This window comes from Phoca vitulina, unplaced genomic scaffold, assembly GCF_004348235.1.
Source record: "Phoca vitulina isolate PV1807 unplaced genomic scaffold, GSC_HSeal_1.0 scaffold65, whole genome shotgun sequence".
Lineage (NCBI taxonomy): Eukaryota > Metazoa > Chordata > Mammalia > Carnivora > Phocidae > Phoca > Phoca vitulina.
Genome location: NW_022589768.1, coordinates 988,256 through 1,002,015, shown reverse-complemented (window position 1 = coordinate 1,002,015; position 13,760 = coordinate 988,256). Strand labels below are relative to the sequence as shown.

The 13,760-nt window shown below is 49.8% G+C and overlaps 1 protein-coding gene across 2 annotated transcripts in view; it reads right to left on the bottom strand.

Annotated features, from left to right (window-relative positions):
* Nucleotides 1-4,680: 4,680 nt before the first annotated feature.
* The window catches only part of TMED3 (transmembrane p24 trafficking protein 3), a 37,194-nt gene continuing 28,114 nt past the window's right edge, over nt 4,681-13,760 (bottom strand). Inside the window, exon 3 of one of the 2 annotated variants that reach the window (XM_032392028.1) lies at nt 4,681-8,944. In XM_032392028.1, coding sequence (XP_032247919.1) covers nt 8,870-8,944 — 75 coding nt within the window. In that variant the 3' untranslated portion in view covers nt 4,681-8,869. Of the gene's footprint in view, nt 8,945-11,693; nt 12,005-13,760 lie in introns of those variants that run through there. The other variant, XR_004297858.1, reaches the window with a different exon arrangement.

The following is a 13,760-nucleotide window of genomic DNA, read 5'->3' as shown; positions in this document are numbered from 1 at the left end:
ACGTCTGCTCTTCAATCCATCCGAGTGGCTTCTGCGAGAGTTGGATGGGTTCAGTGGACGCGGGCAGACTATTCTGACCTGAGCCAGACCGTAGCCCAGTCAGTCACTGTGCTCAGTGTGGTGTCTTTACTGGGAGAGAGACACACAGCCTCAGCAACCGGGAAGGCTGCTAGAGATCCGGCAAACACGTTCTCCTCGAGCCCCATCAGTAACGGGAATGAAAAGCAGCTCCCCTTCAGGTGGGAAGGACAGGAGGGCATGCGCACTGCCTGCCCTCGGGCTGGAGGCTCCCCTGTCTCAAAAGAACCTGGAGATCTTGATCGTCCTGGCATTCACAAAACGTCGGGACGGCGCCCTGCACAGAAGACATCACACTAATGGGACCCAAGGAGCAGGGAATGGAGCTTATTTTAGATTCTCCACTGACGTGTGTTGCCAGAATGTGGGGGAGAAAAATCCAGGGCAATTCAGAGTCTGGTCACGCTGGTGCCGTTTCCAGGCACTCAGTGGTCTGAGGCTTGCCAGGATATCCCCACTAAGGTGCACCTTGCACCCCCTCCACCGAGAAAGATGTTCTGTAGGCTTCTTTGGATTTTGAAAGCAGCATATACAACAGCCCTTAGGAATCACTCCAGCCAATTTATCAGGCATACTGGGAGGCTTCCAGTTTTGAGCAAGGTGAGAGCAAGAGAGGATTCTCTAGCAGATCCGAGGGTGCGTGGACACCAATTTGCCCGGAGCTCCTATCCCTCGGGCCGTAAGGCTGGAGGATCGGATGGGGCTGGAAGGATCTGTGGAAGGATACTCTGTGGATACCTGGCAAGCCCTACAGGAGAGCTGCCACTGAGAGCCCTACAACTCTAGGTCAAGCTCACGCTGGCTGCAGCAGGGGGCCACTTGCCCTTGGAAAGCACCTTCTGGCACACTGCCAGGCATGCCTGAGCAAGCACGAGCTGGTTTGTCGGCTGCACAAAGTCATAGCGAAAGTCACAGACTCAGAATTGGGTCCAAGTGGGTTCAGCGGTGGCCTCGATGGGAAGCCCAAACCCCAAATCTCTCACCTTAGATGCACCTGTGCCTCCGTCTGGACTTGTACCCCGGCCCGCAGCAGGGAGCAGAGGAAGCTTACCTGCTTGGCTGACAGCAGGAAATGCCCGGCCTCGTTCATGAACGGGCTGGCCGCCCTGTGTTGGTGCTAACCGAGGCAGGGATGCTCCTGTCCACGCCCCACTCAGGGCTGGCCTGAAGGACATCTGCGTAGGGAATCTTAGTGAGCAGAGCTGTGCGCACCACGCTTGCTCGTCAGCTTTGCACAGAGGGAGAAGTAAGCCGAAGGAAGAGTGCACATGAACTTCTGGGCGGTGGCAAATGGTGCTGGTTAGTGGCCAGGGGTCCGGAGGGAGCAGGACTGGGAGACCAGAGAGCAGAAAGACTGAGGAGGAGACCTGGGGACAGGAGGGGTGTACAGACACCTCCCATCCGGGCCCCCCGTGAGCATGCAGCGTGGGAGGCATCCAGCGGCGTGGTCCTGTGGGGGCTGCGTGGGCCGTGGACGGAGAGATTGCAGAAGCGGGGGGCAGGCTTCTTGGGCCCCTGTCACCCGCGCGAGTGTAACCACGGCTGCCGCTGAATGTCTGTCCCGTCACCAGCAAAGGCCGACCCTGAGCCTCTGCTACAGCACCGTTCCTCCAGAAGACCAACCAGCCCCACGGTGGCGGGCAGAGGACGAGGCACCCTCGTGGGGGCAGTGATGTAACCTTACAGGAACTGCCACCGAGGCCACGTAGGGCTTTGACTCTCCTGCGCAGGGTGTCCCTTCCGGCTCCCCACACAAGGACAGAGCCCCTGGCATAATCTCTTGAACATCACTGCTTCAGACCAAGGGACACACTTGGGACGAAGGAGGTGCATGCACACGTGACAAATGCCACATTCTTGGACGGTGCCAGAGACATGCCGGAAGACCCGAAGTGCCACAGTGGAGACGGCCTGCAGAACTGGGACTCCTCCCTCCAGAGGGCACTATATGCCCTGGACAGCCCCCCCCCCCACTGCTGTGTCCCCAGGATCTAGAACGGGCACGTTCAGGAACCAGGAGGCAGAAGCAACAGTGACCTCACCACCATCCCCAGTGACTTCTTTATAAAATGTGTGCTTCCTGCGTCCACGTCGCTCTCGGTCCTGCTGGGCCATCGGTGGTGACTCCCAGCAGGGAATGGAATTCTACCGGGAATGCAGCAAGGCTCCCCTGGACTGCCGCCTGCCCCATGCTGGTGGAGAGGGGTCACGGGCATAAACAGAGCTGGAGAAGCAGGGGAGGCCCTGCCCGCAGGGGGGCCCAGAGCGCGCACCAGCCCCACTGGCTTGGAGTCACACCCCCCGCTTCAGCTGTCCCTGCAGGTGAGAGCAGGATTACACTTGACAATTCGTGTAGACGCCATTCTTATTTAGCCTTTCCAGAGCCCGTTTAGGTTGGCATTTGAGTAATACCAGGAGTGTTCTGCCCACGACGGGAGGCAGGTCGGAGACCTTTCGAACATGCAAATCAGACTGTGCCTCTCCCTGGCTTGAAGCCCTTCATTACATGCTGGGTGCGGACGCGGGGACTCACGGCCCTCCTGCAGGGCCAGGCCCGCTTCCCCCGCATCTCACAACAGCTTCTGGAATTCCGAGAAAATGAAAGAGATGAGGCAATAGAAAGATGATAGATGTAAAGCCAGAAGGTGAAGAGACATCTGGCTTTTGGCGCCGTGAGGCGGGTCTGGATCGAAGCGACGTTAGCGGAGCCCGGGGGAAAGGACGTCCCCAGCAGCCGACTGACATTTGGACGGGCCACCGGCTTCTCATCAACGACAACCGAGCCAGAAAAAAACCCAGTGGTGTGTTCCAAGTGCGCGCCTAAAATGTCATTCTTCGCCATAGTATTCTTCAGGAGAAAGGGCAAAGCAAAGACATGTTTAAACACTGAAAGACTATCGTACGCAGACTTTCATTAAAAGCCTATTGAAGGACATATTTAAACACATGGGAAAGCAGGCCACGGGGGAAACAATGGTGAATACACTGGTAAACCTGTTGGTAAGTTTGACTCAACATCTTCTTTCAATATCTGATGTTTTTATTTTAAAAAGTAATAAAAGCAGAATCCTAAATAATAGCAGCAGACAGTGGAGGTGTTCCATGGGTACCTGAACACACAAATCCCGAACCCATGATCGGGGGGAAGAGTGGAAATATGGTTTGTTCGTTTTTTGGGGGCTTTTTAAGTGTAATTAAATAGGCATTTTTTTAAAAACTGAGAGTAGGTGCTGAATGCACAGAAACTTTGCAGTTTCCAAACCAAAAGAAACTGAAAACAAAAACAGGAATAGAAAATGTGATCAAGCCAACAGAAGGCAGATCAAAGGAAGAGAGAAGGAAACAGGGCAGACCAGGAGAAGGGAGCCCAGCCTTCCTGGGGACAGAGCCCCACATGCACAGCTCGGTTCTCAGACCTTCAGACTTGAGCTGAACCTTCCCGGGTCTCTGGCCCGTGGACGCCAGATCGTGGGGCTTCTCCAGATGGTGGGGCTTCTGGGTCTCCATACGCTTCCGAGTGCATATGTAAGAACCCTGACTTAGTCACCCCTCTCCAGCACGCGGGCTTTCAAGAGCACAATTAAGCATTCTTTGCAGTGAGCCCCCCTTCAGCACCAGACCTACATCTGCCACTGTGAATAAATTAAAACAGAGAGGAGGCGGGAGACTGGAATGCGTCAATGAACCCAACGGCTCTGCTGTGACCCCGGGCCTTCCTCACTTGCTCTCTCTGTTTCTCTGATCGTGAGTACACCCATCCGATCTATCCCTTGAGACCCAGTTCAAATAGTACTTCTGCTTGGAGCCTTCCCAGACGCCGCCCGGCAGAAGTGAGTTCCAGACGACTGGGTCTACATAAATACGTAAATCGTCGAGAATGCCTCGCTTCCTGTGTGGCATTGTGCTCCGTGTCCACAGGGTCCCCCGGGCCCCCGCCTGCAGTGTGCCCTGGGGACGGTGCTCTGGTTCTCTCCTTCCCCTGTCCCCCCGTGCTGAGCGGAGGTGCCCGCGCGGGGCAGGGCCTCTGTCTGTCCCACCACCGCAGAGCTGAGCTCTGCCTCCCGCAAGCACCGGGCCAGCATGGAATCCAGGCTTAGAAGTACTAAGAGCTTCCAATTCTGGTAATTGCAGACGAGATCACTGGGGCCCGACCTTCCAAAGTTTTACTAGGAAGAGAAAGGGACTTCCTTTACGTGACAGATTTACAAAGAAAAAAAGAAAAAACAGAAAAGGCCACAAAGAACATTGTACTTAATAATGACAAATTACTGAAGTCTACCTTCTGAAATTAGGAAAAAGACAAGAATACCCACTATCACCACTTTTATTCAACATCTTGCTGGGGGCCTGGCCAGCCCAAAATGGTTAAGAGAAAGAAATAAAATATATAAAGATTGCAATGGGAAAAATGAAATTTCTATAATATCAGGGGTCATGATTATGAAATTTCCAGAAGTTCTACAGATAAATTACCAAAACTAGTAAGATGGGCAAAAAAAAAAAAAATTATAGGAGATAGAATCTATTTTATTTCCATACGCCAGCAACAAACAGAAAATGAATATTTTCAAAAATATTTATAATAGCACCAAGAAATATCAAGTTTCTAGAAATAACAGAGAACAAAAAAAAATGTATAAAACCTATATGGAGAGAAATATAGAACTTTACTGAGACAAACTGAAGGAGGATTCAAATACACGGGAAAGGAACAGATCAGGAAACTCTATTTCGCCAACATGTGTTTCTGCCCGACCCACCCGTAGACACGGGGCGCTCCCAGTGAAAATCCCAACATGGTTACATTGGTTTTAGATTTTCGTTTTTCGTTTGGCCAGGTCTTTCCAACCTGTAGGTGGAAATGCAAAGGGCCAAGGACAGCCAAGCACCCTGGAAGAACAACAACAGAGGAGGACGGGTCTCCCGAATGTCGAAACGTAGAGAGGCTTCATTTATGAGGACACGGTGGCCTAAAGCTGTCACTGACTGGAGACCTAATTCCTATAGGCCGGGCCCGGGGGAGCACATCCAGGAGCTCAACGGGCAGCCAGAACAGGGAAACCCCAAATGATGATTGCAGCAGAACCCCCTGAGTGGTCTCGGCATTGGCAAAGCCAGGGCCCTTGGAGAGGAAATGGACCATATCGATACCTTCGTGGCTGACGTCGGTCCATGGGAAGGAAGAACATCCTCTCTTGGTAGGAACGAGTGCAGGAAGCACCCGTGAAAGATCAGCTAAAGCAAGTTCCCTGCCGCGGGGTCTGAAAACACTACTCGGTGAGCGGAAGATCCCACCACAATTCCAGGACTGGGGTGGCAGGGGGGGACAGGAGGCTGGCAAAGCCGTGAGCGACGCTGGTAGACGTTCAGAGTGAGGTGGGGGACATCGGGGAGGGGAGGGGAGTGGTGTGGAGAGTGCCCAGCTAGAGTAGCTGAGTACCAAGAGGAAGTGTGCAAAGATGACAGACCACAGCAGCCTCTGCCAGCTTGGGGAGGGCCCGCAGACCCCCGTGGGGGACGTCCGGCCCGTGCGGACCACACATCCATGGCCGGGAGGCCTGCCTTCCTGGAAAGCAGTTCCCTCCAGGAGCTCTGCCCACCGGGCTGCTCGTTTCATTCTGGCTCCTGAGTGAGGAGTCAGAACCCAGCAGCGCTGCGACCCCACAGCCGTGCCGTCGGCCTCTCCCTGGGCAGGCCTGCCGTTCGTATCGCTGAGGGCAGCCAGGCGTTCCGGTGGTTTTCACATCACCAGCTGCAGGACACAAAACCAGGAAGGGAGGACACTCCTTCTGGTAACGTCCAAAGGAATCCAAGCCTCAGTCCTAGGGGAGAGGATGAAAGCTCTCCTTGGATACAGTGCGGATAGTTTTGCAGGTGGGGAAACTGAGGCACGGGGAACTTGAATCACGTCCCGGTAAGTGGCAATGTTCCGGCTCCAGAGCCCCCGCTCTTAGCGTGGCGAGCCGGGTGGGCTCTGGGAGCAAGGGGAGGTGCTGTGGGACGGCAGGTCAGGGAGTCCGGGCGGACTGTGCGCAACACAGCTCAGGGAGACTTTCAAGCAGCCAAAGAAGCATTTGTCACCCCAAGGGTTAGCAAGCAGCCCCGATGGGGGGCGGGGGGCATGGCTGTGGCCTCATTTGTTTGCTCTTTTCTCTCCCAACGCTCCGATGACAAAGACCACATCTGGCCCTGCAGCCTGGGCCCCCTGGTGCCACAGAACAGACCTCGGTGACATTGAGCAGTTGTCCTGCATAGAAGGAGCCCAAGTGAGTCCGTCAGGCGCTCGAGGTGCAGAGCTTGCCCACAGGGAAGAATTAAGACTGTTCCTGCAGATCACCTGCTCCCTCCCCATTGCTCAGAGAACCTTAACCTTCATCCCGTTCTGCTACGTGTGCACCTCCTGAGCCAGAAAGTGAGAGCTGAGCTGAGCAGAAAGTGAGACCCAGATGCGTTCACCTCGGCTCCCGTCTGCTGGGGTCTCTCCTCCTGGTCCGGGGGGACGAGTGCACTTCGGCTGGGCTCCAGCCCACGCGTTCAAGGCTGCGGAGGTTATAGACCTACCGGTTTCTCCTCCTGCTTAAAACTCACCAACACCCGTAGAATGCCGCCCCTCCGCGGTGGGAACTGCGCGGGTGGAAATCGGCCCCTGAGCATCAAATTGTGATAAAAGAAAAATAAAACGTATAAAATTCCCAGAGCAAGAGTGAACAAAACAGTGAGTCGGCAAAGTCATTCGTGTGATGCTTGTTTGGCCAAGAAAGCAAAAGCTTGGTATGTGGTACAGATCTCCCCTTTGGCCGGGCGTTCACTCCTTATCGTGATTGAAAAGGGAATTGTGAGGACATATTCTTGAAGATCTGAAAATTCAGGTGTCCGTGATCGAGCGAAATAGATCTTCTTTTAATTAAAGCATCTCTCTGCGTGATACTGGAATTTAGAAGTTCAATTTTACAAAAAGTGTTTTTAAAAGTTTTAATTTGTCTGTTAAACTTAATGAATTCAACTTGATAGGTATGCAAACCGTGTTCAAATCCCCCAGAACTGGTTTCTAAGACTTGCCTCCTCAAGGGTATGGACTCGGCCTGGCCCAGATAATTGAGCTTTATGTGCTGATGAGACTCTCCCCTGGTCCAGGAAGGAGGAGGAGAAGCAAGGGGAGGGGAGGGGGTACCCCTTGCCCAGAGAGTTTAACATGTCCGCTGCCATGTGCACCTGCCCGAGGACAGGTCAGAATGCTCACGTAGCTCCTTCCCACCCTCCCCGTGCACAAGGGGCTTTTCTGACAAAAGAGAAAGGCACTCACTCGCCTCCTGAGTCTTACTAGTGCTCCTTGCTCTGAGCTGTGAAAACCTGCAGGTGCGGAGCAGAGACATCTTACGATGTCAGATTTTGTCCTCTGATGACAGACGGAGGCGCCGTGGACCTGCCCGGGCCTGGGGCTGGCCGGCGTCCATGGGGCCCGGAGGCACCCGGCTGAGGGTGACTCGTGGCGTTGGCACCTGCTTGTCGCCAGGCAGGATGTATTGTAGGGTTAGGTAGTGAGAAGGCTTTCATCTCTTCCATCCCCAAACGTGACAGAGAACCTCCAGAACAGAGCGTGCGTCCGCTCCCCACGTTTCCAGGTAAGCCGATCTTTTCTGAGACGTTTGCATCCAAGGGCCTCTGCGGCGCAGCCAGGACGCTCCCCCAGCACGGGGGTCTTCAGCAGACGCTGATGAAAACCTTCTGCGATCTTTCAGGTTTGGTGTGCCTCATTCAGTGGGAGTTACAGCCTGTTTTAATATATAGTCTCATGAAATATTTATTTCCAATTAGAGTCTGACATCCTCTTATTTCATTTCAGAAAATGTTTGATACTCTTCTGTCTCCTTTTAACAAAAAACACAACTCTGTGCTAGTTGTCAGGCTGATTCGTTTTCACACTTTAATTAAGTACGTAGGAAAAATTTGACTGTGGTCTCTAATGGGATTGATCACTTCTGATTCTTATACGTGATTCTTATTTAATGATCTTAAGAAGCCAGATGCCGGTGTTTGATCCACAAGCACGTACGCATCTCCCAAAGACCATGCTTCGTATGCTCGGCTTCGTAAATCACAGTATGGAAACTATACTTCACACTGCACTTTACTAGATAAAGGGGAAAATTACACTCCATATATGTTCTTGGCTATTGACGGCTTTTAGTAATATATCCTACAAGATGCGCACTGAAGGATTTCTTAATGGTTCTTTTTAAAATAATATTCTTTATAACACATGGAAAATAAAGTTGGTTCTTTCTAATTTTATTAAAGAAAGAAAGCAAGGCTGATGGGACGGACTGGTGGGCCAGCAAGGACTGGCTTTGCTGACTGCATCGCGCAGCAGATACTCTCGATGAGCTTGATAAAGCTAAATGTGCCCTTCCAACGTTTCACCCAAAATAAAAATAGTTATAAAGGAGGCAAAGCGAAGAAAACATCTCATAAAATAGTATTGTACTGAAAAGTTATATTGAAACAGGAATTGAAATTCTCCCACCCGTTCCTGATTCAACAAGGTGCCTCTGAGTGAAGAGGTAACAGTTGTCATGAACGGTCACTTCCTGCGTATTACAAAGGTTTTTTTGGTTATACTTCCAGAAGCTTAAATAAGGAATAACTTGAATCAATGGGTGACATTCACATGAAAAAAAGGGGGCTCCGGTGAGTTGGACTGAAACAGCGTTGCAGGTGGGCCTAACGATGTCAGCCGGCTCTGAACTGAACAGAAAACGTCCGTCTCCGAGGGCGCCATTTCTGATGTGACTCAGAGGGAGTTCCAAGAATCACGTGGCAGCTCTAGGATGTGATTTCTGAGACCAAGGTTTCTCAGCGTTTGGATCTGTAGAAACGGAAAACAGGAACGGAAGAGGTGCCAAATCATGTCACATTTCAGCAACAAGTAAACTCGTCAGCGGAATAGGACATAATTTTTTATAAAAGCCATCCATCACATTAAGAGATGTGTTTTCAACACACTTTGCTTTGTATTTTATACCTTGTATGTGTGTTGCTTTGTGTGCGTGTGTGCCACCAAAATGTGTGCCCTGCCTGCCCTGTCCTTCAGCTGGGGCTGTCCCTGGGAAGCACGGCTCACCCCGGACCCGTGCACGGAGTGCTGGCCTACGGGAAGCGAGCGGTCCTGGGGCCTGTCACTTCCAGGCCAAGGCTCCAGAGAATGGGGTGTGTGTCCCCTACACGTCCCCGTCACTTCCCCCTGCTGGCTCGGCCCCTCGAGGAGACAGGAGCCCCAGAACGGAGCAAAGCCGGGCTCTCCGAATCATTGAACGGAGGGTGCACACAGACCGGAATAGCCACCTGAGCCTGGCAGGTGAGCGAAAGACAAACTTCCGTGGTGTTGGGCCACTGGAATTCCGGGATTTGGTTAAGCAGCCATCACCACTTTAAATAATACAATCTTTAAGCATTATTTATCATATTCATCATACATCTGTGTTGCTTTTTTTTAAATGTGTGTTAATAATGAATTATATTGAAAACTCAATCCAGAAGAGATTTTTAGCACTTAGAGCCTTGTGGTCATGGGAAATCATTTAAAAAATTCAATTACCATTTATATTCATAATCTTAATATAGAGAATTTGGCTGGACTGACCAATAAATAAAAAATATATTATATTAGGCTAAAATTGTGCAATGATGGGGCACCTGGCGGTCTCAGTCGGTTAAGCATCTGCCTTCGGCTCAGGTCATGATCCCGGGGTCCTGGGATTGAGCCCCGCATCGGGCTCCCTGCTCGGCGGGGAGCCTGCTTCTCCCTCTCCTTCTGTCTGCCACTCTGCCTACTTGTGCTCTCTCTCTCCTTGTCAAGTAAATAAATAAAATCTTTTTAAAAAATAAATAAATAAAATTGTGCAATGAAAGGGAACTAGCAGAATGAATTTGAGGAGATAAAAGGATGATATAAGATATCCTAATGTTAAGAAAGAGTTTGTTCATATACAATATTTAACGGATGGTGGCCTGCCTTGAGTTACTACCAGGTCTCCTCTACAGCTTCCTTAAAATTGTTCAATACTTTAAAAATCTACGTGCTATAGTGAAGACACAAAATGTTATGAAAGCATGAATTAGTAAGTGGTGAATCTATGTCTGGAGCTGGGATACCTTTACAATGATTCGCTACACGTGCATTCATCAATTACTCTCCATATGCATAAGTCTGTGGTAGAGGTTTGTAAAGGCACAAAGGTAAGAGTTAACACCGACCCTCGGAAATACCCCACCCATTCTCTCTCTCTCCCTCTCACACACACACACATGCTTAGAGTTTGCTATTTTTTTAAAAAATTTTATTTATTTATTTGATAGAGATAGAGCACAAGCAGGGGGAGCAGCAGAGGGAGAGGGAGAAGCAGGCTCCCTGCCGAGCAGGGAGCCCGATGCGGGGCTCGATCCCAGGACCCTGGGATCATGACCTGCGCTGAAGGCAGATGCTTAACCAACTGAGCCACCCAGGAGCCCCTATTTTGTTTTACGTTCTTATTTTTTTTGCAGATTTATCAAGGTAGGATTGACAAATACCAACTGTATTTTTTTAGGTTGTACAACATGATTTTTGAGGTGTAGAACATGATGATTTGATTTATGTCTATATGGTGAAATGATCACCACAATCAAGCTAATTAATACATTCATCACCTCATGTAGTTACCATCTGTGTCTGTGGTGGAAATACTGAAGATCTCCTCTCTCAGAAAATTTCAAGCATACAATACAGTCTCATTAACTATAATCACCATGCTGTACCCTGCATCCCTAGAATTTACTCCTCTTGGCCTGAAAGTTTATACCCTTTGGCTAATATCTCCCCACCCCCAGGCCCTGGCAACCACCATTCTACTCCCTGGTTCTATGAGGTTGACGTTTTTAGATTCCATGTAAGTGAGATCATACAGTATTTGTCTTTTCCTGTCTGGCTTATTTACCTTAACACAATGTCCTTCAGGTTCACACATGTTGCTGCAAATGTTCCTTCTCTTCTTTGGCTGAATAATATTCATATATATGAGATATATATATATATATATGTATATATCTCCCATCTTCTTTACATTCATCCATCAGTGAACACTTAGGCTGTTTCCATGTCTTGGCTGTTGTGAATTACACTGCAATGGACACGGGAGTGCAGATATCTCCTTCAGATTGTGATTTCATTTTCCTCAGATAAATCCCCAAAAGTGCAATTGCTGGATCGTATGGTAGCTCTATTTTCAACTTTTTGAGGAACCTCCATACTGTTTTCCAGAGTGGCTGCCCCAGCTTGCATTCCCACCAACAGTGTAGGAGGGTTCCCCTTTCTCCGCATCCTCGCCAACATCTGTTGTTTCTTGTGTTGTTGATTTTAGCCGTTCTGACAGGTGTGAGGTGGTATCTCACTGAGGTTTTGATTTGCATTTCCCTGATGATGAGTGATGTTGAGCATCTTCTCATGTAACTATTGCCCATCTGTATGTCTTCCTTGGAAAAACGTCTATTCAGATCCTTTACTCATTTTTAAAGGTTATTTATTTATTTGCTATTAAGCGGTAAGAGTTCCTTATATATTTCAGGTATTAACCCCTTATTGTATATGGGGTTTGAAAATATCTTCTGCCATTCAGTAGGTTGCCTTTAAAAGTTGTCTTAAAGTTTCTATTGCCATGTGGAGCTGTTTGACTTGATATGATCCCACTAGTTTATTTTTGCTTGGGGGTCCTCTGTGTCTGGTGTCATAACCAGAAAAAGCATCGCCAAGACCAAGGTCAAAGAGCTTTTCCCTCTGTCTTGTTCTAGGAGTTTCATGGTTTTAGGTCTTACACTTAAGTCTTTTATCCATTTGGAGTTCGCCATTTTGAATAAGTAAGAAGGCACATCCACTCCTTCCCAGAAAATGGGCCTGTGGAAACAAGCAAATGGCCTGACTCAAAATCGTTAAGAAAAGAGCTGCCTTGTTCGTCTGGACATCCTGGGCTTTGTCCTCACAGCCGTGACCCCGAGTCCCCTGTATCTCTCCAGTTCTCCCCAAAGTGGCGGAGCCAGTGGCCCATCCAGGCCCCTTGGCTTCATGAAGACCCCTAGTGGCTGCAGTCTCAGCCTCCAGCCCAACTCCCCCTAGCCACTGAAAACAATTCACACGTGGCCTAGCCAGGTGGCCTGAGGCTTTTCTGGATGGCAGGCTTGGAGTTCTGCAGAACTATACAACGGATCCGATCTCAGCCAGCTCGATGAGGCCAGGAAGCGGGGAGGAAGTCTGAGCCCCCACTAAAAAATAGCAAAACCAACAAACGGTAACAAAAGGGGCTAAACGGAAGATATTTTGAGATTATGGCTGGTGTTTAACTCAGTACGCCAGCGCCTCAAGGAGCCGGCCGGAAGATCAATGCGATTTCAGAGACCGTAAGGAAAGTCTTCGTTCCAAATCAGAAGAGGGGCTGCTTTTGATCCTCCTGGGCTGGTCAGATCACCTCTGTTCTGGGTGACACACTCTGTGCGCAGCCCTGACAAATTCCCTCCACGACCCCACTCCAGCACACGGGTAGCCGGGCACGTTACTGCAATGCTGGGGTTTCTTTTTTTTTTTTTTTTAAGATTTTATTTATTTATTTGAGAGAGAGAATGAGATAGAGCATGAGAGGGGGGAGGGTCAGAGGGAGAAGCAGACTCCCCGCTGAGCAGGGAGCCCGATGCGGGACTCGATCCCAGGACTCCAGGATCATGACCTGAGCCGAAGGCAGTCGCTTAACCAACTGAGCCACCCAGGAGCCCCGCAATGCTGGGGTTTCACAAGATCTTCTGACACTGCGTAACTCCCCTGAAATACAACATGAAAAATGACCATAAAACCTAGCTCTAAAAGGCCTCTGTCTCTGCTATTCTGATTTGTTACCCAAGAACCCCAAAAGTGATCACACATAAGGTCCTGATCTTCACGGCATGGTCTACAGAAATTACAGGCCACTGTATTTTCATTTAATGTAAGACAACACCTTTTGTTAAGTAAATAAAGTTTTACGACAGTGAGTCCCCCTAACTTGGAAGAGATAAGTACAGGATTTATGGTAGGAGGGCACCTGGTTGGGTTAGATATCCCCAACTCTAAACTCCTGGCTCTCTGGGAAGGCTTATGGAGAGGACACCTTCATGAGACCTCAGCAACCAGGGCAGGGATTGGAGAAAATGCTCCCTCCAGGAACAGAGGGCACTGGTCTGTTTGAAGCTTCCCCTAGACCCTGTTTCTTGAGGCTCAGTAGCCAGTCGGCAACCTGACAAGGAGGCAGGGCCCAAAGCCGGGTTGGTCTGATCTACCTGTTCAACTTGGTCCATGTGCAAATCAGCCTAAACAAGAAGGTCCTCAAAATCAGCCATACTTGTTTCAAAAACATCCCTAAGCCCCCCAGACCCTTGTGTTTTTTTTAATTTTTTTATTAATATATAATGTATTATTTGTGTCAGGGGTACAGGTCTGTGATTCATCAGTCTTACACAATTCACAGCACTCACCATAGCACATACCCTCCCCAATGTCCATCACCCAGCCACCCCATCCCTCCCACCCCCCTCCACTCCAGCAACCCTCAGTTTGTTTCCTGAGATTAAGAGTCTCTTATGGTTTGTCTCCCTCTCTGGTTTCATCTTGTTTCATTTTTCCCTCC